Genomic DNA, 23,760 nt, shown 5'->3' with positions numbered 1-23,760 from the left:
TACAGGTGAAAAATAGGGCATTTCTCGAGTCATGACATTTAGTATAACTCCAGACAGGGAATCTATGCTCAGTGGCTGAAGCTGCCCAGTTTATTCTTTTATGGCAATGTTGGCCAAACAGTATACACAGTAATGCATTAGAAAGTCAGTGTGTAGCAAGCACCCAAGGAGGGGAAAAGTGATGTGCTGTGACTTGCAGTGTCTCTGCACTCCTAGACACTCAGAGACTCTTCCACAGTCAAGTCAGCACCATCCATAGTATTAAAGAGAACCCGAGGTGGGTTTGAAGAATATTATCTGCATACACAGCCTCTGTGTGCAGATAACATTCTTTAAACACACCTCGGGTTCTCTTTAAAGCTCTTTAATAGTTAAAAAATAGCATGACATCCATCATAATCAGCTGATTATGATGGATGTCATGCTATTTTTTAACTAATAAAGAGCTTTAATACTACGGATGGTGCTGACTCAGGGGCGTAGCAATAGGGGGTGCAGCAGTAGCGACCGCATCGGGGCCCTTGGGCCAGAGGGGCCCTGCCTCAACTACAGTATTACCTCTCTATTGGTCCTGTGCTCATAATAATCACTCCTACAGATACTATGAATAGTGATAATCATTAACACACTGTTTCCCATCCCCTTCTTGCACCTCTGATACTGTAGTTGCCATTGGCAGGTTTTAGTGCGCCGTATCAATTGTTGTGTATAGAGTGTTTGGGGGGCCCCAATGTAAAACTTGCATCGGGGCCCACAGCTCCTTAGCTACGCCACTGTGCTGACTTAACTGTGAAAGAGCACACAGTAATGCATGAAAGAGTGGGATGCATAGCTTTGTCTACAGCTCCTAACGGACATTGTATGATAATGTACGATAACATTGATGTCTGATGGACTTTAACCACTTCGCCGCCCAAGTACAGTATATCTATGCCTCTTTTAACTTCATTTCCGTGCCCGGGGCTTAGATATACACACCCTTGCCGCTACCGCCGCTGACTGTGCTCGTGCACACACTCCTGCACGCCACTCACCTGGAGATCAATGAACGGGAAACTGGTTCCCGTTCGTTGATCTAGGTCCCCGCAGCAATGATCGGCATGCTTCCGTGAGAAGCTGCTCTCGATCATCGTGTAAAAAAAAAAAAAAAAAAAAAAAAAGTTTCTCAGCCTCATTACACTTCCTGTAAGCGTGCTTCCTACGCTTACAGAACGCATTCACAAAAAATTACTGTGGCATCTTGTGGCCAAATAGTAAAACTACATCCAAAAGCATTTTTCATATATAAATACAGTTTTACATTATATAATTAACCTCCCACACTCCCCAATTTTTTATTTTTACTGCAATAAAAAAAAAATTACAATTAAAAAAATACAGGTACTGAACTCTTTAAATATTTATGTCAAGAGGGTATAACACTGTTACTTTATAAACTATGGGCTTGTAATTAGGTATGGACGCAAAACTGAAAAAAATGCACCTTTATTTCCAAATAAAATATTGGCGCCAAACATTGTGATAGGGACATAATTTTAACGGTGTAATAACAAATACATTTCATGGATTTTAATTACAGTAGCATGCATAAGTTAAAAACTATAATGGCCTAAAACTGAAAAATAATGATTTTGTTCCCAAATTTTTTCCTATTTTCCCATTAAAAACACACTTAGAATAAAATAATTGTTGGCATAATGTCCCACCTAACGAAAGCCTAATTGGTGGCAAAAAAAAACCCAAGATATAGTTCATTTCATTGCGATAAGTAATGATAAAGTTATAGACGAATGAATGGAAGGAGCGCTGAAAGGTGAAAATTGCTCGGATGCTGAAGGTGTAAAACCCCTCAGTTGTGAAGTGGTTAAAGCGGACCCAAACCAAACATTTTTTTTAATTAAAAATATTTAGTTGCACCACTCTGACACATACAAAGATAAATAAACACTCCTTCAAACCTATGATCATTTCAGTGCAGGCTTTTCACCCTTCTCTTTTCATAACTAGGGTTATACTGGGGGAAGCCATTAGCAATTCCTCCATTGCCAGACACCATCTACTCCACCAGTTTGCCGGATTTTGTCCCGGCAATTTGAAAGGAAGGGGAGGGGTTTCTCCAATAAATGTAAAATATTTTATATTTGTCATCATGCAGCTGAAAAAAGGATGCTATTCATTATTATAAAATTTAGAAAATAGATTTTATTTCTGAAATCTTGTATTTTTAATTTGGGTCCACTTTAAGGCAATACCAAGTAAAAGGGGAGCATAGATGATTCTATTTTTTCTTTTGATACATAGGAGAAGTCTTCCATCTGTTTGAATGTGGTGCATTCCTGGCTCTAGTGTCACACTTATCACCATTGCTAACAACCGCCGCAGACTAAATGAGGATGTAATCTGTGGGAGATTCTCACCATGTCCAACAATGCTGTGGCAACGCGTCTCTGGTGTCTGTAGCTCAGCAATAAAATGCCACTTTACTAGTAATGAGAAGAGAACAGGGGAAGAGTTTCTCAAACACTTGTTCTCCGCTTCTGGCATTTATTTCCACTTTTTGGTCAATGGGGCTTCTATTCTCTACTTTCACACTTGCGCATCATTTATTTTTTTTTGGTTTTTAATCTTCAGTGCATTTCTGTAGAAGCTTTTCTTACCCTCCCCTTCAGGCTATATCTGGGACGACTTTGCTTCACTTTTAAAGCCTAGTACACTAACAAAAATATCAGTTTCCTTTTAATAACTAAAGATAAATACTGAAGAACAGGTTTTAAAAAGCAGAGAAAAGTGGAGCTAAACTTAAATTTGCCACAATTTTGTAAATAGGCTCCTTAGTATTCCAGTTGACATGTAGTGTTTAACCACTTTACCCCAGCCCGTAAGGATCTCCCAATCCCCTTTTCCATCCTTGAACCCCCAGGGACGGAGAAATCCGTACTTTCCGCGCTCCCGCCGCTGCCCGCGCTCCCGCTCGTAAACACGCCGCCGGCCGCTCGTAAACACGCCGCCCTCCTCTCGCCCGAAGATCAATGAACGGGAAAATCCATTCCCGTTCGTTGATATAAGCCCCGCAATGATCCGCTGCTCTCCGATGAGCAGCGCGATCATTGTGAAAAAAAAAAAAAACACTTACCCAGCCTCCTAGTCATTCCTCCAAGAGTCCGGAAGGACGCTTGGAGGTCGCATTAAGCAAAAAGTTACTGTGGCCAAATAGTAAAACTACACCCTAAACATTTTTCCACATACAAATAAATTACTTTTACACAAAAAATTAACTCATTACCTCCCACACTCCCAATTTTTTTTTTTGTAATAAAAAAAATAAAAAATAAAAAAATGTACAATAAAAAAAAAAAAATACATAAATAGTTACCTTAGGGACTGAACATTTTAAATATTTATGTCAGGAGGGTACAACACTGTATAAGCTATGGGCTTGTAATTAGGGATGGACGCAAAACTGAAAAAAATGCACCTTTATTTCCAAATAAAATATTGGCGCCAAACATTGTGATAGGGACATAATTTAAAGGGTTTTATAACTGGGACAAAAGGGCAAATACATTTCATGGGTTTTAATTACAGTAGCATGCATTATTTAAAAACTATAATGGCCGAAAACTGAAAAATAATGAATTTTTTTCCACATTTTTTCATTTTTCCCATTAAAACACATTTAGAATAAAATCATTCTTGGCATAATGTCCCACCTAAAGAAAGCCTAATTGGTGGTGGAAAAAACAAGATATAGTTCGTTTAATTGTGATAAGTAATGATAAAGTTATAGACGAATGAATGGATGGAGCGCTGAAAGGTGAAAATTGCTCTGGTGGTCAGGGGGGTAAAACCCCTCAGTGGTGAAGTGGTTAATACTCTAGAACACTAGAGAATGACATTTAAGGAAACATCACCTAGATAGGTACTTAGATGAGAAAAAAAAATCCAAAAAGAGTGAGTGTGGTAGCATACAGGAGTTATTTAATGTAATATGTTTCAGTTTGAATATTTATATATTTATTATATTTCAGTTTGAGTATTTGTATTCAATAAACTCGACTGAGGTTGTCAAAGGTAACTTGGCAAGCACTTCAAAATTTGTGAAGCAAATGTGTTCAAGTCCATCTAGATGGCATTGAACGGCAGTGGTAGACTGCTTAAAAAGAGGGGGCTCAGAGTTCATTACATCAGAGGCAGCACTTAAATTGCTCCCACTCCTGTGGAAATCTCTCTTATTAGAACTCACAGGTCATCTGTGAATGCTGTCCTTACAAACATTTGTCATCATTACAAACACAATGACTGCCATCATCACAAACAGTTTTTGTGTCATACCTGTCCTTGATACAAGCCAGCATCCTGTATAGTGCTTTCAGGCTTATTTAGAGGTTCAAAGGTATTGCTCATATATTTGTTCCACAGTCTGGTCTCTTTATCATCTGGAATACTAAAAATCGTCCTCATTTCCTTTTCAATCATATCTGTCCGTTCAAAAAAGAAAAAAAAGTTTTAGCATTAGTGAAAGAATTCTGGGGGAATGGTTTAAAAAGTAGTGCCATAAATCTGTTTTGGGCAAAACATCCTAAAAAGTACAATTAAAGTAAAAAAAAAAAAAAAAAAAAAAAAAAAAAAAAAAGGTCTGCTCTCTATCTATCTATCTACACTACAGTAACTATTCTAGGTATCACAATAGCATACTACAGGTGCACTACAGTGACACTTTTCACATGCAGCTTTACTATCTAATAGTGGTTGCTAGGTTTTCTTTACCACAGCCACAATCAGCAATTGTATTTGGTACATATGCATGCAGCTTCTGAAATAGGAATGCGAAAATCTTATAATTTAAAACACATGCAAATAAGAAGTACATTTCTCCCAGAGGAAAATGAACCATAAATAACTTTTATCCTATGTTGCTGTCACTTGCAGTAAGTAGTAGAAATCTCACATTACCAATAGATTTTGGACTAGCCCATCTTCTCATAGGGGGGTTCTCAGGGTTTTCTTTATTTTTAAAAGCACTTCGTGAATGGCAGTTGCTCCGTCCAACTGCCAAAATGTGTGCAGCAAGCAGGGAGGCTGGCCAGCATTTGTATATAAAATCTTTTTTCAGGGAATGTCTTTATAACGAACTAGTAGACCCAAGCCCGTTTAAAAACGGGCTCTAGGGTCTGTTTCTCGCTGCCGCATGTTACTGCGCTTGAGCGCGCACAGCCGCCAACTCACACGCCCGTCCGGCTCCCTGGCCCTGTCCTGTCCTGTCTCTGTGAGGCTGGGTCCGTGCTGCGCACATGCGCAGTTGCAAAAAGCACGGACCAAGCTACACAGGGACAGCGTGACACAGGAGTTTTATTATAGAGGCTAAAGGCCATGCTGAGAATCCCCTATGGAGCGATGGACTAGCCCAAAACCTGCCGGTAATGTCAGATTTCTACTACCTACTGTAAGTGACAGCAACATAGGAGAGAAGTAATGTATGGCTCATTACTCTGGGAGGAATGTACTTCTTATTTGTATGCATTTTAAGATTTTTGCGACCGTTCCTCTTGAAGGTCCATGTGTGGTATATTGTTCCAAATACAGTATCATGATCTTAAAGAGAACCCGAAGTGGGATTTAATAAAGTTAGTAGGGCACAGAGGCTGGTTGTACACACTATCACCAGCCTCTGTTGCCCTATTGTGTGCCCCCAAGGACCCCCCTGCGCTCTGCTGTCCCCTGTAACAAAAACCGCCGTGCTAGCGACACACAGAGTGTCGCCAGCAGGCTGTTTACCTGTGATTGTGTCATTGCCGCTCCCCCACCTTCTCTATATCGGCGCTCCCCGCCCGCGTCCCTTCCCTCCAATCAGCGGGAGGGAAGGGACGCAGGTGGGGAGCGCCAATGTAGTTGTAGTTCCTCAACAGCTGGAGGGCCAAGTTTGCCAATGCCTGGATTAGATTGTGAGCTCCTCTGAGGGACAGTTAGTGACCCGTATATGTACTTTGTAAAAAAAAAAAAAAATACGGAAGAGATTGGCACTCTATAAATACTAAATAATAATACATTTGCCACCAAATTTTAGTCTATGGGAGGCAAGACTGTTAGCAGTGATGTGGCCCTAGCTCCCAGTAGAATAAAAGGCACTGCAGAGTAGGCCACATCTACAAAGCTATAAAAACAGAAAAAAAAAAAAAAAAAACACAAGACCGCCAGGGTGGTGCTGTACCCACTACAGCACTATTTCAAAGTATATGTGCTGTAGTCTAACAAAAACATCCCCCCCCCCCCCCCAGGGCCGGCCCTAGACTTTTTGCCGCCTGAGGCAAAATTAGAAAAAAAAAATCGCCGCCCCCCCCCCCCCCCCCCCCAGCCGTGGGTGGGGGGGGGGGGGGCGCCGAGCTGGAGGGGTAGCGAGCAGAAAGGGGGTATTGGCCTAGCGGTGGGGAGGGGGGGTCGGACCCCCCCCTCCCTCGCCTGGGTCCCCCGATCTGCGCTGCTCCTCCAGCGTTAAACCAGCGTGCATATCATTAAGAGGCAACGGTCGGGGGAATCACTCACCTCTTCCGCGTTCCATCGTGCGTTCCACTGACATCACTTCCTGCAAGGCCGTCCTCTTACAATACAGCGAGCGGTGTTGCCGGAAGTGACGTCAGTGGAGCACACGATGGAACGCGGAAGAGGTGAGTGATTCCCCCGCCCATTGCCTCTTAATGATATGCATGCTGGTTTAACGCTGGAGGAGCAGCGCAGATCGGGGGGACACAGGCGAGGAAGGGGGGGTCCGACCCCCCCTCCCCACAGCTAGGCCCAATACCCCCTTTCTGCCAGCTACTCCAGCTCAGCGGGCGGCACCCAGCATCCAAGGACAGGCGGGTGCCGCCCCCCAGATCTGCCGCCTGAGGCAAATGTTTCACCCCGCCTCATGAGCGGGCCGGCCCTGCCCCCCCCCTACAGATGTATTCAACAGAAATGTCTCCTAATATTCTAGAGCAGGGCTTTTCAACCCTGTCCTCAAGTACCACCAACAGTGCATGTTTTGTGGAAATCCACAGAGGTAGTTAATCAACTCTGCAGAGACACCAATTACCTCACCTGTGCATGTTTGTGGTTTTCTGCAAAACATGCACTGTTGGTGGTACTTGAGGACAGGGTTGAAAAGCCCTGTTCTAGAGCACAGAGATGACTGCAAACATATGGCCAATAACCATAAAGAACAATGTCCTGTAAAAAAAATTCTTTAAAGAACTCCTGAAGTGAGGGGGATATGGAAGTTGCCATATTTATATCCTTTTACACAATTCCAGTTTCCTGGCTGTCCTGCTGATCCTTTTGGCTGCAGCAGTGTCTGAATCACTCACCTGAAACAAGCATAGAGCTAATCCAATCAGACTTCAGTCAAAACCATCGGATGTACATGCTTGTTCAAAGGTGTATGGCTAAAAGTATTAGACAGGACCAGCAGGGCAGCCAGGCAACTTACCTTATTTAAAATGAAGTAAATCTGACAGCTTCCAAATCCCTCTCACTTCAGGTGTACTTTGATTTATGCTATCCATTGCATTTTTTTTTTTAATCCTTGCCACTTTAAAACATTTTTGTGCAAGTACCAAGTTAGGTTAGTACAGTATTGCATAGGAGGAGTGATTTTATAAAAGATGAAGTATTCATGACGAGTGATATATAACATAGTATTCATGACATAGCATAACATAAAAAAAGAGAAACAAAGGTTTGTTAAACATTAAGGCTAGGTTCACAGTGGTCAGTTGCATAATACACACGTTATAACAAGTAAGAACTGCAGTGGAGACTGCCATAGACTTTAATACAAAGCCTTCATGCAGCAAGTTAGAATAACGCAATCAGTTACAGTGCAGTACTGTGAAAAGCCCCATAGAATTGTATGGTCAGTGAGTAGGCATGCAGAACTATTCTGTAACGCAACTGAGCACTGTGAACTAGGCCTCAAGGGATGTAAGCCAGCACTAGTAAGAACATGTTAAGTATGCAGCAATATAATGACATCTTGAAGATACAGTGCTGTGAATGGGATCGGTCTGATTTGATTTACAACTTCAAGCTCTGTGTCACTTTGTGAGCATTTCCAATCTATATTAGGAGAGGGAAGATGGGGAGGTGTAGTGAGATCAAACACTCTGCAATTACAGATATCCCTACAATTTGTAATAATTGACCACTGATTTATACATTTGTTAGTGTTACCACACAGATGTGAAATTCATGGCTGAAGCATACCTCCTTTCTCATCTCAGAGGCTGCATTCACACTGGTCATTTTTATGTGCATTTTCTGCAGAAAGCCACATTCAGAAAACTGACAGACAAGTGTGAATCTAGCCCAGGCATGAGCAAACTTGGCCCTCCAGCTGTTACGGAACTACAATGCATTTGCCTTTATGAGTCATGACTGTGGCTGTCAGACTCCTGCAATGCATTGTGGGACTTGTAATTCCGTAACAGCTGGAGGGCCAAGTTTGCCCATGCCTGATCTAGCCAGAGGATGCACCTGCTGCTCAGTTTTTAGGAAGCTAACAGGGAAGCGACTTACCTATTGTATCGGCTTTGCTAAATCGCCTTATAATTACATTGTTCATGTTGCCATTCTCGCAAAGCTTTAATTCAGTTAAGTAAACTTCCACTTTACAGTGCTTCACAAACATACCCTGTTCAACTACCTGTAAAAGAAGACAAACAGGAATGAGATTCGTCCACACAAATGTTTCGATGTGTAACAGTTTTCCCCTTGATTGTGCTGTGTACTGTCACCTGACAATTCTAGATGCTTCAACTTCAACCAGGCATCTTACCTGTGTAGAATTGGATCTCTCCGCTTTTATTCCTCAGCCCAAAAACATAGTGCAAGGTTATGCAGACTGAAGCCTTTGAGCATGCACCATAGAATATGGTAAAAGTGGTAAGAAACTCAATATCAGCCAGTGCTGACAAATCTGAGCAATTTTGGGTACCTGCAGCCGGAGGTTTCATAACCTGAGTGAGGGCATCGTTCACATCATTTAGTGCAGATGGCCATGCGATCAGAACTCTATGCGTACGATTGCACGTCATCTGCACTGCGCTGCTGATCCCATTAAATACCAAACAGTACTTTCAAAATAATTTAAGTATTTTCTTGTTTGTTGGAGTTATAAAAGCAATTTTATTGACAAGGTGTGAAAATATCTAGGAGAAAAGGAAAATTGCACATGGATCAGGTGTTATTTTTGCTGGCTTCGGAACACAGTAAACAAATATTGCACAGTAATGCACATGCAGCAGTAAAGATTTTGCTGCCTTTGCTTCAGAATGTAAACGAGAGAGAGAGAGAGAGAGAGAGAGAGAGAGAGAGAGAAAAGCTATTACAATGGACAAACACTGACTACATAATCTATAAATGAATATTGTAAAGCAGAGTTCCCCAACCCTGTCCTCAAGGCCCACAAACAGTGCATGTTTTGCAGAAAACCACAAACATGCACAGGTGAGGTAATTAGTGCCTCCGCAGAGCTGATTAACTACCTCTGTGGATATCCACAAAACATGCACTGTTGGTGGGCTCTGAAGACAGGGTTGGGGGATCAGATTAAATCATTTTATTCATTGCGCTATATTTAGTAAAGTTCCTCTTGAAAGGTTTCTAAACTTAATGAGAATTATGGATGTACGAATAGGTACTAATGTTTTAGTGAGTGAGAGCGAGAGAGTGAGTGAGTGAGTGAGTGAGAGAGTGTGTGTTTATCAGTTAGCTTTAGTGAAATGTGACCATTCCCCTCCAGTGATATTATACCACTCTTTCTGATTTTTTTTTTATTGTGCTTTGGCCCGCTTACACAATCCCAGACTGCGTCACACCGCGTTATGCTTCCCTGCCCCAAGGGCCATACAAGTCTAAAGAGATGTGCACACTTCAAGCGATGATGTGGTGCGGTGTGCTTGAAGTATCCAAATCGCCGCAATCCTGACGCAAAGTCTGCAGCTTGTTACTGCATGATCTTTGCTTGCATTATGGATCATGCAGTGATGCAAGTCAAGTGAGCATCGCTGCAAGTGTGCATGATGGAAGCGTGACACAGGGACCAATGGGAATAGTAATGTGCTTCCTACCCAGCATGGAGTACATCACTAGCCGGTGCAGCGCTATGTATATGGCTCGGTCACTGCACTGTGGCGCATGTCATATGTAGGCCGATTTCTATGGTGCGCTGCTTGCACCACATCACACTGCTAACATTAGGTGTGCAACCGAGCAAAATACAATTTTGAGTTTTATACCACTTTAACACACAGCTCATAGACATTTTTCTTTTTTTTTTTTTTTTAAGTGAAAAGTGCATACAGAACTTGTACGAAATGACATGCATTTATCTAAGCGTTAGGCCAGAAACCCACCAGGAGCGATTTTCTGAGCGATTTGTAAACTCTTGCTAATGTAATGCTATGGGTGTGATCCCACTCGAGCGATGTGATTTTATAAAAAATAGCATTGCATTAGCAAGAGCTTTTTCAAATCACTAGCACTGCAAGGCTGCTAGTGGGTTTCTGGCCTTAGTGTGTTTATTGTAAGTCTGGTAGCATGTTGGGCATCTAAACAGACTGAGTACCTGAAAGTGATATGGAATGGAAAATGGATTTCTCAATAAAGGAGTTTGGATGTTGGCATGCTTTACTAGTCCTGTGCCCAAATAATTCAAAAAATACAATGAACTGTAAATATATCAAAAACCAAATATGCACAATGTGAAAGGCTTGTACTGTGGCCCATGTTTTAGAGATGATAGTTCAAGCAGCAAATTATCACAGCTGTTTTCGGTTTATGAGAAGATGACCCAGCAAGAAGTTAACAGGAAATACCCCTGCTGCTAGCAGAAACATGATCTTCTAAGAGTAGGACCATCTGCAAATGAGCAAAATCCACTGGCAGGCTCAGAGGCTGAAGTGCCATCTGGGACCCATTATGCTTATGGTAACATCCACAAATGAAGTACGTGAGGAAACCACATTCACCACTGTAGTATGATAGTTGCAGAAACCGTGCAGGATCTCTTGCGTCAAAGCTGCCAAAAATATTGTACTTTACTGCCAGATGTATCCGAAAAAATAGAAAGGAGTTTCAACTACCTGGGGCTTCTACCAGCCCCCTGCAGACGTCCTGTGCCCCCGCCGTCCTGGTACAAACCTTTGGTCCCCCACCGTGGCTAAGTTTGTTTACACCATCTGGCCAGTCGATGGCCACTGCACCTGCACGGTCCTGGCTGCTCATGTCCTCGCGTCACCAGGAGTGTCCTGCGCAGGTGCAGTACTCGGAAATCTTATACTGTGCCAGCGCAGGATGTTCCCGGCGATGTAAGGATACGTGCGGTCAGGGCCACGCAAGTGCAGTAGCAATCGACTGGCGAGTCGGTGTAAACCAGACCAGGGGATGTACAGAGGGAGCCTGAGGGAGACAAGGAGACACAAAGGGAACCCGGGGGAGAGAAGGACGCACAGAGGGGTAGGCACAGGGGATGGGGAGGAGGAGACACAGAGGGAGACCAGAGGAGGCACAGAGGGAGACCAGGGAATGCACAGAGGGAGCCAGGGGGAGACCAGAGGAGGCACAGAGGGAGACCAGGGAATGCACAGAGGGAGCCAGAGAGAGAGAAGGAAGGAGGCACAGAGGGAGCCCAGGGAATGCACAGAGGGAGCCAGAGGGAGAGAAGGAGGCACAATGGGAGCCCACAGGGAGACGAAGGCACAGAGGGAGCCCAGGGGAGAGAAGGAGGCACAGAGGGAGACCAGGGAATGCACAGAGGGAACCAGAGGGAGAGAAGGAGGCACAGAGGGAGCCCAGGGAACGCACAAAGGGAGCTAGAGGGAGCCCAGGGGAGAGAAGGAGGCACACAGGGAGCCCGGTAGAGAGAAGGAGTCACAGAGGGGTAGTCCCAGGGAATGCACAGAGGGAGCCCAGGGGAGAGGAGGCGGCACAGAGAGACCAGAGAATGCACAGAGGGAGCCTGAGGGAGAGAAGGAGACACAGAGCAAGACCAGAAGAGGCACAGAGGGAGCGCAGGGGAAAGAAGGAGGCACAGAGGGAAACCAGGGAATGCACAGAGGGAGCCAGAGGGAGAGAGGGAGGCACAGAGGGAGCCAGAGGGAGAGGAGGCGGCACAGAGGGAGCCAGAGGGAGAGGAGGCGGCACAGAGGGAGCCAGAGGGAGAGGAGGCGGCACAGAGGGAGTCCAGGGGAGAGAAGGAGGCACAGGGGGAGCTTTGGGAACACACAGAGTGGATGATGGTGAACTAATTTATATTCAAATGCAATTTAGAAAGTGATTCAAATGCCCATATTCACCCAAATTAAGTGCTATTCAAATACAAACCTTTATGACCACAAGCCCTACATCAGCTTATGTTAAGATTAATTTCGGTTTCCCATTCACATTTAATATAGCTTAGACATCAACTGATGTCACTATGAATTTATAAGTAAACTTGTCAAATTCCTGCATACAATAGCCCCTAGTAATCCATTTTTCTTTTCATAACCTTTTAAAGATGAACTCCAAAAAGAAACCATTGATTTCAGTATGAACACAAAGTACCTTCCGAGCTATGGGCTCCTGATTTTCCATCAGCGTGTACCAGCTAACAAGCTTGTTCCATCCTTCAGTAGGCAACAGAATGTAATCAAGCTCATCAATAAGATGCTCCTTGAGAGACTGAGTGTCAGTATCTGCGAAAGAGACTGTCAGTATTTAAAAAGTGAGACTAATAACCAATAACTGGCAACTTTATAAATCAAATATAGACATTACATAGATGTTTGCACGGAGAATTGCAACTAATGAGAGCAATTACACTACAGCAGAAGTAAGAACAAAATGAAGGCTGCCTTTGTTGTTTCTTTTTAAATAAAAACAGTTGCATTGCTTCTCTTTTAGCTTAAAGAGAACCAGAGACCAAGCACCCTCATGTATTTTATTACATTTATCAGTGGGAACATGACAGTAAACACCTACCCTGCTTTTAGTTTTATTCTTCTCAGTCTAATCTATCTGTTATCAACTGTGATAAGAATCCACAGACTGATTCAGTCTAGGTTTGACCTGGAATCATTATAGCTGAGTCACTCTTCTGTGGAGTCTTTTCAAGCCCAAGCCTGCCCCCTCCTGGCCCCCTACTCAGAGCGGTTGACACGGGAGGGGCTGCTGCTGCCGAGAAAGAGGCTCTGAAACAGACAAGTGTATCTGTGTGCAGCCTGTCATTATCTACTGTATGCAGTTTCATTTCTATGAGAGACACTTCCTACAAGCAGCCACACACCATACCAGAATAATAGTTGAAAGCAGACAGATGAAAGGCTGCAGCAGCCCTGCTTGTCTATAGTCTCAGAGGCTAGACAGCACATCCAGAACAACTCATACCCCGGAAACAGAACAGGTATGAGCCGGCAGCCATATTGGATATTTCCTGGAGCAATAATGGATAAAAAAAACACTCAAAAAGGCACACCAGAGCGGAGAAATTATCAGGTAGAGCATTTATTCTTTACAAGCTATCAACTGATATGTTTATTTTGTGTGAATCGTTCATCTCTGGTTCCCTTTAAAAAGTGTTCAAATCACACACCTGCCGCAAGCATGCAGCCAGTGGAGTAAAATCACATACGGTACATCTGATCTGCCGGCCCAAAAAGCACACCTGAACTGAGAGCAATACAGAGGCTGACATACCGTATGTATTTCTTTTAAACAATGCAAAGTGCCTGGCTGGCCTGCTGGATCCTCTGCTTCTAAATACTTTTAGCAGTAGACCCCAAATAAGCATGAAGATCAGATGTTTCTGACTGAAGTCTTAATGGGTTATCTGCATGCTTGTTTCAGGTGTGCAACGCTGACAATACTCCAGTCAGCGATCATAGGGACTGCAAGGAAACTTTTATTGTTTAAAAAATGAATTTAAAAAAAAAAATGTCAGACACTATATCCTGCTCAGTTCAGGTGTCCTTTAATAAGAATGCATTCATAGAGCAGGTTAGCGTTTTTTCTTTTTAAAGCCGCTTTATACCGAATGTATATGTAAACTTCTCAACACTCTGAAGTTCTCCAGACTGTACAGCACACTTTTTAAATCATAACTGGGTGAATATTTTGTATTCTGCATAAAAGGCATACAGAGTTTATAGTTCATATGCAACAGGTATAAAGCACATTCTGCAAACATAACTATACAAATCTATCCTATGCCAAGGAGCTGGGAGTGGACCTGGATACAGAAAGTAATAGAAAGGTGATTTTAAGTTATCATCAGTCATTTAGACTTAAAGAGAGACTGAAGCGGAAAAAAAATATGATATAATGAATTGGTTGTGTACTATGAATAATTACTAGAAGATTAGCAGCAAAGAAAATATTCTCATACTTTTATTTTCAGGTATATAGTGTTTTTTCTAACATTGTATTATTCTATAATATGTGCAGATTACACAACACTCAGCATTTAAAATGATTCTTTCAGAGCAGTCTGTGAAGTAATGACCTCTCCTCTAGCAGAGGAAAAGTAAATAGTCCAGGAACAGTTGAGATAATAAAAGTCAGATAACAGCCCTCTCCACCACTAACTTAGGAGAGCTTAATGGCTTGTTTGCATAGAGATAACAACTGGAGTTTCTCAACTCTTCCTGTACTGGAAACAATTAGACTGATGTATCTGATCTTAATGTTTTATTTCTTAGCTGTGCTATACATACAAATCATAATATCGGTTTTTTTTCTCGCTTCAGTGTCTCTTTAACCAGTTCGCATTCAGTCGTTTTTCGCTTCATGCATCCGAACAATGTTCACCTCCCATTCATTAGCCTATAACTTTATTACTACTTATCACAATGAACTGATCTATATCTTGTTTTTTCCGCCACCAATTAGGCTTTCTTTGGGGGGTACATTTTACTAAGAGCCACTTTACTGTAAATGCATTTTAAAAGGAAGAATAAGAAAAAAACGGAAACAAATCATTATTTCTCACTTTTCGGCAATTATAGTTTTAAAATAATACATGCCTCCATAATTAAAACCCACGTATTGTATATGCCCATTTGTCCCGGGTATTACACCATTTAAATTATGTCCCTATCACAATGTATGGCGACAATATTTTATTTGGAAATAAAAGTGCATTTTTTCCGTTTTGCATTCATCACTATTTACAAGCTTAAAATAAAAAAAAAATAAAAAAAAAAAAAAATATTTCATCTTTACATATATATTTAAAAAGTTTAGACCCTTAGGTAAATATTTGTGTTTTTTTTTTTTTTTATTGTAATGTTTTTTTGTTTTTTTTAATTAAACATTTTATGTGGGTATTTTTGGGAGGGTGGGATTGAAATTGTATTTTTTTTTGTAAATATATGTGTATTTTTATTTATATTTAACATTTAGATGTAGTTTACTTTTTGGCCACAAGATGGCAGCCATGAGTTGTTTACAGTGACGTCACTCTAAGCGTACCACGTACGCTTAGAGCGACATAGGAAGCAGAAAAAGCGTAGCTTCCGAGAGAAGCTGTCGCTTTTTCTGCGGGGGAGAGGAATCAGTGATCGGGCACCGTTGCCCGATTCACTGATTCACTGGCTAACAAACCGCCGGCCGGGAGCGCGCGTGCACGCGCGCGATCGGCCGCGTGGACGCGCAGGAGCGCACATGGCTTCCTGGACGTGAGTTTCACGTCCAGGAATGTCAAATAGTTAAGCAACTTCGTTAGCCAATTGATGTCCTAGGTACAACTTGTATTTTTTCTCGAAACTTTCATACTCTAGGTTTTCTTTTCATTGATATCCAATTTCAACTCGCTATACCCCCCTGAAACAAGACACAAGAGACTTGAAATTTCATCACTCATGATTATTGATTCTCTAATTCAAATAGTTAAAATTAAACCATGATCACTCTCTAAGGTTGTATTCAAGATGTCCATCTACGCCTAGATTATAATGTATCGTTAAAAAAGAAAAAAATGTGTTTCATTATCTGTGATCACACTCTCTGTATCTACTTTTGCTTTTGAATACAATAAAAATAGTGTTACAAAAAAAAAAAAAAAAAAAAAAAAGGTGAGATTTTAATAATACATTACAAAAAGGCTGTTAATATATTACAATTTAATGAAAGGAGAGTCGTGAAGGAATTTTTCCCATTTAAGACTAATTGGCCCAGGCCTTCTAAGGTTTCTTGCCTTTCCCTGGATCAACTGGGATATCTGCAGGTTCAGTACAGTAGTTTTTTTTTTTTTTTCTGGTTGAACTTGATGGATGAATGTCTTTTTTCAACCAAACTATGTAAAAGGGAAACTTTAATATTTCTGGCAATTTTCAGCGTGAAACTGGCCTACCAGCAAAGCCTTATTTTAAATAGTTCCTTTGGGTTGAACATATACTTTATGTTCCTCCAGCAATACACATGCAACAAGCACTGCAGACAAAATGCTATACTCGGCATAGCGTGCAGTTCATTACATGATACAATACATTAAACCCAAGACAGACAGAACACCTTGGTTTAGTACAAAACTTTGAGTCTTATGTTCAATACTGCAATCCTCTGAGAGCTCATTAGTGTTGGCTGCAGTAAGACTAAACTTTTTGAAGACCTGATACATAGGATTAGCAAGCAAAAAGCCTAGTTCACTTTACACTAAAACTGTACTGCAAATTCCAAAAGTACAGCCAAACTGAAGTTCTTAGTAGCATTTCAGAGTAAGAATGGATACCTTTTTTAAAAGAACAACATATTTACCTGAAAAAGCCATATGGACTACTGTAAGCAAACAGCAGAAGCATACACCTGCATTTGCACAAGACAACACTTTCATCATAACATTAAAGATATTAGAGAGTGACCTTTGAGGAGTCCAGAGTTATCAATGGGACCTGGATACACATTCTGATCTCCCATCTGGTACTTGTCCCAGCTGTCAAAGCCAACATATTTCTTCCACTGCTTGAACCAGCGACTATCAATCAAGTACCTGGCAAAAACAAAAATTAAAAATCCAGATTTAAAGTGAGTATTATGAATCCCAAGAAACAATATTTACCTATAAAATGTTAGAGTTTAAGTGCGAAGTCAATGCATGCTGTAAAATGCCTAAATCATTTTAAACAATTGCTCAGCATGTCGTAAAAAGAGCAGAAGTCGGCAATTTATATGGCCATGGACTTCTCTTCAGGAAGAGGAGACGCATACAGAAACTTCTCTTCCTCAATAAATTCAAACACATACTTAAAAAAAATGATATATTTTTTTTAGTTACACAGCAGGTAGCATGAGGTACGCTGCAATGGGCAGGAGTGAGCGCACATGCTGCCGCACACACGTGCACCATCCTGTCATGCGTCAAGCTATCCAATCAGCACTGCAACCAATCACAACAGGGCAGGGCACACATGCATACAGTGGACGGCTTGGAAATATTATAGATAATATATGTATACTACTACACCGCTTGCAAGCGGAGCGCTGTAAAAACAGCGCAGGAGATTTGAATTACAGCTATAACGGCGCTCAGCAAGTAATTTGGGAGCAGTCAAAAGACAGAGCACAAATTACGGTACTACAAAAACACTAATTCGGCCGCCAGCAATAGCTGGAATTACATCTTTCCCCCACTATCCATGGCACATTGAAAAAATATTGTTCATACTGTGTTCAAATCCATAGTTATCCAAAATCATTTATCAACACATTACAATATGTATAACACATGCCTCGGCAAACACATTTTACAAACTCCCAGAAAAGAATGTTTGTAAGAAGGGGACTGCCTGTACATAGAGGTCCAGGCGGGAAATTTGCCTGAAAACAGATAAGTGTACTTCCAGTTGCTTGAGAGTCCACATGAACGAACTGAATATACCTTATCAGAGAATAAGTCAAAGGTAAAAATGCTTATCTGAAGATCGATTGAAGAGACACCAATTACAGAATTGTAAGCAATAGGCTTATGAAATTCATCCCAAAATACACACGTGAAAAATACCAGTTGGCATAAGCAGTAAACTTAGTCAGAAACTGGTGCTCTTAAACATGGCACTAGTCATGATCCATTATTAGTATTACCACCTCCGGTTGAATGAAACGAGTAGCACAGCCAACAATCATACAATAACAGCGCACAACAAAATGTGATTCGAAACTACGTTCTAGCCAGGAGTGTAACTATCCAAGTACACACAAGGGGGTTTATTCCTGGCACTCGGTAGTTGGGGGATAAGAAGGTCACTGCACCTTTAACGGACTGCCTTGTTTGTACTGCAATGAGGAGTGTAACTATGCAGGCATGGGCTTACAAGTAGTAAACTACTCGAATTCGAAATTCAAATGAAGTCTAATAACTTCACATGTGACCGCGGGATAGGGGCGGTTAACTTACCCAGAAGTCATCAGAGAAGTCTGTGTCCCATTACACGTCTTAAGAGTAATGAAAGCCGCGTTCTGCCACTCATTTCCACGCTTCCTCATTCTGGCTTGAAAGAGTATGCGCGGTAATGAGTCATGCAACACAGCTTTCATTACGCCTATGACACGTGATGGAACGCAGACATCCCAAAGACTTCTAGGCAAGTTAACTCCCCAATCCCGTAGTCACATGTGAAGTCAGACTTCATTTGAATTTTGAATTCGAGTAGTTTACTACTCGAAAAAGCCCATGCCTGTAACTAAGCAGCTTGGGGCCCCAGTGCGGGTTTTACATGGGGCTCCAACCACTGTATTGAAAATCAACCAAGGGCTGCTGCAGTGTATGAGAGGTGTAATGTAGGGAAACAGATTGTTAAAGGGACCCGGGTGCGGTCGCATCCTCTGTGTCTCCTATTGCTACCCTACTCATTCTAGCCTTCCTTCTGCATGGCATTTGTATGTACTCCCTGTTTGCTGTGGTTTCCCTCCGGGCACTACAGTTTCACTCCACAATTCAAAAACATACAGTACTGTACAGTTAATTGGCCTTCCCAAAATTACTATTGACTAAATGATTATGGTAGGGATTAGATTGTGAGCTCCTCTGAAACACAGCTAGTTACAACTTACAAGACTTTATACTGTATAAAGTGCTGCAGAACATATAAATACTAAAATACTAGCCATATAGGTCTTCAAATAAAAATAAAGGACGAAATGCATAGAAAAGTAGAAAAGCAAGACACAGTATTCAAAAATGTCATGCCATATTAAACTGTTTGGCACAGACATCTGATTGAATTCAATGGCAACAGCAACCAATTCTTGCATTAATCGACATCCTCATCACAACTGGCTGCAAGTGAATACACATTTGAATTTTCTAAAACAAAGCAGAAGGGGTTTTTTTTTTTTATTTATTTTTTTTTTTTTAAAGGCCTTATTTTGATTGCAAGTCAGTTGATATTTTGATGATTCAAATGTTATTTCGGCTCTCAGAAGTGCTGTGTATAATGGAATTCTTGCCAAGTACTCATTTACGTCTAGCAGCATATTAGTCAACATCCTATCTGTGCACTAAGAGCCTACCTTGTAAAGAAAAAGCCTATCGACTTGGCATCATATATGTTTAGTGTTTACCTGCAGGCATTAAATAGATACTATACTGTACTAAAGTGCAGCTTCATCAAGCAAGGAAGGGTTAAAATAATACAATGTTTACATTCTATTGTTTAAAATTGTATGATAAGTTGTTTATTATTAATTCTTTGTGACATGATCACAATGTTGGTTACTGTACATTTTATGTGATACAGAAGGGATGTATTTATTGTTTTACTTTCTATTTTATAAATGGTAACTTGTATGGATATCTATTATACTACTTTGATATGAAAGCACAGTTCTTAATGTTTATTGTGTCTATCCCATGTTTCGTTTATCAATAAACGTTGTTGGTAAATTAAAACTAATCAAAATGTAAATCTGTCACCCAGGGAGAAGGTTTCTTTTTTTCAATCCAACAGAGACAGCAAATATTCTGGTGGTGGGGTGCATTTGAGTGCGTTTCCAACTTTTAATAGTTGCTAACAGCTCTCCCTAATGGATCATTGTATATAGAAGCATGTAAAGTATTAAATTCAACCTCAGGAAAAATGTGCGAATTTTTTTTAACCACATTTGTAAATATGAACATGTTTTATCTTTGCTTGCCTATTTTCATACAGAAGTTGCCAAAAAATGGCTGTACTTCCTATGTTATCTGCCCAGTGCCTTGGTCAAACTATTCTTGATTACGCTCTAGACAAAAGGTATATTAGCAGGGACGGAATCTTGGTGTAAACACGAATTGGGTGCACACTGGGAAGAGCTTATGTCAGAATGTCAGCAGTCTGGGCATAAATTTGGCATTTGGAGGTGTGGAGTAATGACATCACACTATATATACCGTACAGACTCTGCCCATACAAAGAGACATGCAAGCATTGAGTTGTCTGGCCTAGGAGCAGGCCAGGCACAGTACATTGCGGGTAGGTGGTAAGAGAGACTGTCATAGGAATGCATTATTGGTAGAACTGGTGCCTAGTAATTTTCAAATGAACGGAAACAAATCACTTTTATACATCTTTATTCAAAAAGAACTTCCATAAACTTTCAGCTCACATGCAAGAGCCAGAATTCCACACTACCAACATTTTTTGCTGCATTTCTCCATTGCCTATACCTACACAGATGTATATGATAAATCTACAACCAGTATTTACCTTGACATAACATATTTAACAACTGTCTCCCAACTCCTTATTGACTGTAAAGTTACCGAACCTGGGTCCATATACAAGAACATTTTTCTACTGAGTTTCCTCCTGGGTGATATTTTTAAACCTTAGAAAGGAAACCACGTGGGGCGTGGGTGTATGCAGAGATAGAATCCCGGAAGCCAGCAGGGGACAAGCGGAGGCCGTGATAGGTAATGTATACATTTATACGGGGCAAGGGGGGACATTTACATTAGGGGAGACAGCGTCGGGTATTTAGTTGCGCTTGTCAAATTGCACGCCGTTACCGCCGCGCACCCGATCGAGCAACATCTTGCAGCATGTGCGATCAACCATGCAACCAATTTCCGACCCAAAATTGGTCGCTTTGTCAGGGGCATGCACTTGGCGGCACCAATTTTCATCCAATCCTATATAATAAGAGGTGTGTGTGTGTGTGTGTGTGTGTGTGTGTGTGTGTGTGTGTGTGTGTGTGTGTGTGTGTGTGTCCCTGCTCATAACGAACTGTGCATGTGCGCAGAGACACTGAGGGGGAGTGATGTGCAGCTTCAAGTGGCGGACGGGGCCAACGGGCATGTGCGCGCGCGTGACGGGTGTGCGCTGCAGCGGGCGCTCATGCGGTGACAGACCTAGAGCCCGTTTTTAAACGGGCTTAGGTCAGCTAGTTCAATTATAATAATCAAATTGGATGGTCGATCGGCTGCCAAGTCGCCTGATGTATGGCCACCTTTACCCTATTCTCAGTTTCAAGTGCTTGGAAAAAAAATAAATAAAAGCACAACATTGGCAATGCCCACAGTTTTTGAAAGCCAGATTTGAATCAGATGTCACATGACCTCGGCTGTATTCAAAGTTCCTAGAGAGCTTGAAGGTATTTATTGCAGCGCCTTCTGGGAAGGGCATAGTCCATGAGAGACCAACTTCAGGCTGGTGCACACACCAGAGCGGTACTGGAGTGTTTTTTAAAAAGTTTGTAGGGGGAAAACCGCTTGGCTAATGAAAGTGAATGGGATGGTGCACACCAGAGCGGTTCGTTTTTTCCACAAACGCATACTCGGGGGCTGCAGCATTTTAGATTTCTGAGGCGTTTCTGCCTCAATGTTAGGAAAGTGGAAAACCGCTCAGAAAAACACTAGATCAGAGCGGTTTTCCGGGCGTTTTTGTTACAGAAGCTGCTCAGTAACAGCTTTACTGTAACAAATAATATTTGAAATCTGCTACACAAAAACGCTCCAAAAAACGCTAGGCATGTTTAGAAAACCTCGCTAAACATGCCTAGGAATCGCTGAAAATCTGCTTGAAAAACCTCTAGCGTTAGCAGATCTGCTAGAGGTTTTTGGTGTGCACTGGCCCTTCCTGGTGTTTTCCATGAGAAACCAGCAAAGTATATATGAAGTACACTATTATCACTACATGTGCACTATACTCCATATCTTAAATTGTAGGTGTGGCAGGATGCAGAGATTGTTTCATATTACGCTTGGAACATGATTGAAGCTTTTTGGGCATTCCATTATCCAGAGTCTGCAGCTTGCACCAGGCTTAATGGTGAAAAATTGATTCTGATCATCTGACCTCTTGCACTTTACAGAGTGACTTATGAATTTTATTTGTTTTTGCTTCAAAGTCAGTCTACCAGTCTGGAAAATATGATGTCTAGATGTCAGGAGACTGGAAGCTTTTTCCACAATAGAGTGCTTTGGGAGCGTCAGCTCCTATAAAAAAAGTTTTAAAAGATGAAAACTCATTTTTTTCTGTGGGGTGCAAAGGAAAAATATGAATGTGGTAAATTTACTTAAAAAGTGTACCAGAGATTGTACAGTACATAGGTTTTTTTTTTTTTACTTACCTGGTGCTTCCTCCAGCCCCATAAGCACGGATGTATCCCTCGCCGTCCTCCGTTTACCGACAATCACCCCCGGTATCTGGCTCAGTGACATCAGCCGGGGTCTTCTGTGCATGTGCATGTGCAGGAGGCCCACTCAAGTGCAGAAGACCCTGGGTGACAGACTGGAGCTGACTGAGCCAGATAACGCAGATGATTACCGCTAAATGGCAGATTGCAGTACGCATCCGTGCTTATAGGGCTGGAGGAAGCCCTGGGTAAGTTAAAAAAAAAAAAAAAATACTGTGCATCTGTCATCTCCGGGTCACTTTAAGCTGGCCATATGGACACATACATTTCCACCAAGTGTTCCAAAATGATCGATTCCTTCCTGAAAGGAATAGATTCTGAAGAATAGTGAACATTGATCAAACTGCAGCCCTGAACACTTCGATGCAGTGCACCGTTATGGGCCATCGATTTACCATTGTTTCTACCCTGCCTCAAAACAACCAAGCTTTCCCAACCTATTCAATCAACACTTAAAGGAATCAATTTCCATCCGATTAGAGTGTTTAAATCTACAGGGAAACTAATGGGAAAAATGGATGTAAAGCATTTGAATAAAAAAGGTGCCCATACAGACATCAAAAAAAGTATAATAGCAAAAAATTACCAGCAAAGATTTTTACCATACTTTAAAGTACTGTTTGCACAGTGGTTCAGATCCTTACCATCTCTGCATTCTGTCACAAGCAGGTCTCGACTGAATATCTGACTATCTAGACTGTCACTGCCACTCCACACGTCTGTCTGGGCTCTACACTGTGCAGAGATTCTCTCTTGCTTGTGTGTATACAGTATATATTTATTACAGCCAAGGAGTGTAATAAGTATAAATGTGGGAGTACAACATAAGAAGGAATAGGCAGGGCTGTGGAGTCGGAGCAAGTTTTGAATAACTAGAGTTGGAGGTTTCATAAACTGAGAAATCAAGTGACTTTTGTACGGACTCCACAGCCCTGGGAACAGGGCAGGGTGGACTTTCAAACAAGAAGATTCAGTTACATTTTGGTACCCCTGAGGCTAAGCTGTGACAGTAAGCAGTGGTGCTGCAATAAGATGATATAGCATTAGTTAATATAGAATTGTTTAGACCAGCCTTTCTCAACCTTTATACCCTGGAGGAACTTTGCAAATAATTTTAGGATCTCAAGGAACCCCTGC

At 41.6% G+C, this 23,760-nt stretch overlaps 1 protein-coding gene across 5 annotated transcripts in view; it reads right to left on the bottom strand.

Moving 5' to 3' along the window:
- USP15 (ubiquitin specific peptidase 15) overlaps positions 1–23,760 on the bottom strand; it is a 121,133-nt gene that overhangs the window by 86,867 nt on the left and 10,506 nt on the right. For 2 of the 5 annotated variants that reach the window (XM_068276613.1, XM_068276615.1), the window contains exons 2-5: positions 16,872–16,999; positions 12,580–12,722; positions 8,551–8,677; positions 4,333–4,478 (exon numbers count right to left, since the gene is read on the bottom strand). In XM_068276613.1, coding sequence (XP_068132714.1) covers positions 4,333–4,478; positions 8,551–8,677; positions 12,580–12,722; positions 16,872–16,999 — 544 coding nt within the window. Of the gene's footprint in view, positions 1–4,332; positions 4,479–4,953; positions 5,018–8,550; positions 8,678–12,579; positions 12,723–16,871; positions 17,000–23,760 lie in introns of those variants that run through there. The other 3 variants (XM_068276614.1, XM_068276616.1, XM_068276617.1) reach the window with 2 other exon arrangements.

This window comes from Hyperolius riggenbachi, chromosome 3 (genome assembly GCF_040937935.1).
Source record: "Hyperolius riggenbachi isolate aHypRig1 chromosome 3, aHypRig1.pri, whole genome shotgun sequence".
NCBI classification, from domain to species: Eukaryota; Metazoa; Chordata; class Amphibia; order Anura; family Hyperoliidae; genus Hyperolius; species Hyperolius riggenbachi.
Note: the sequence above shows the minus strand (reverse complement) of the source record. Positions and strands in the feature narration are given on the sequence as shown.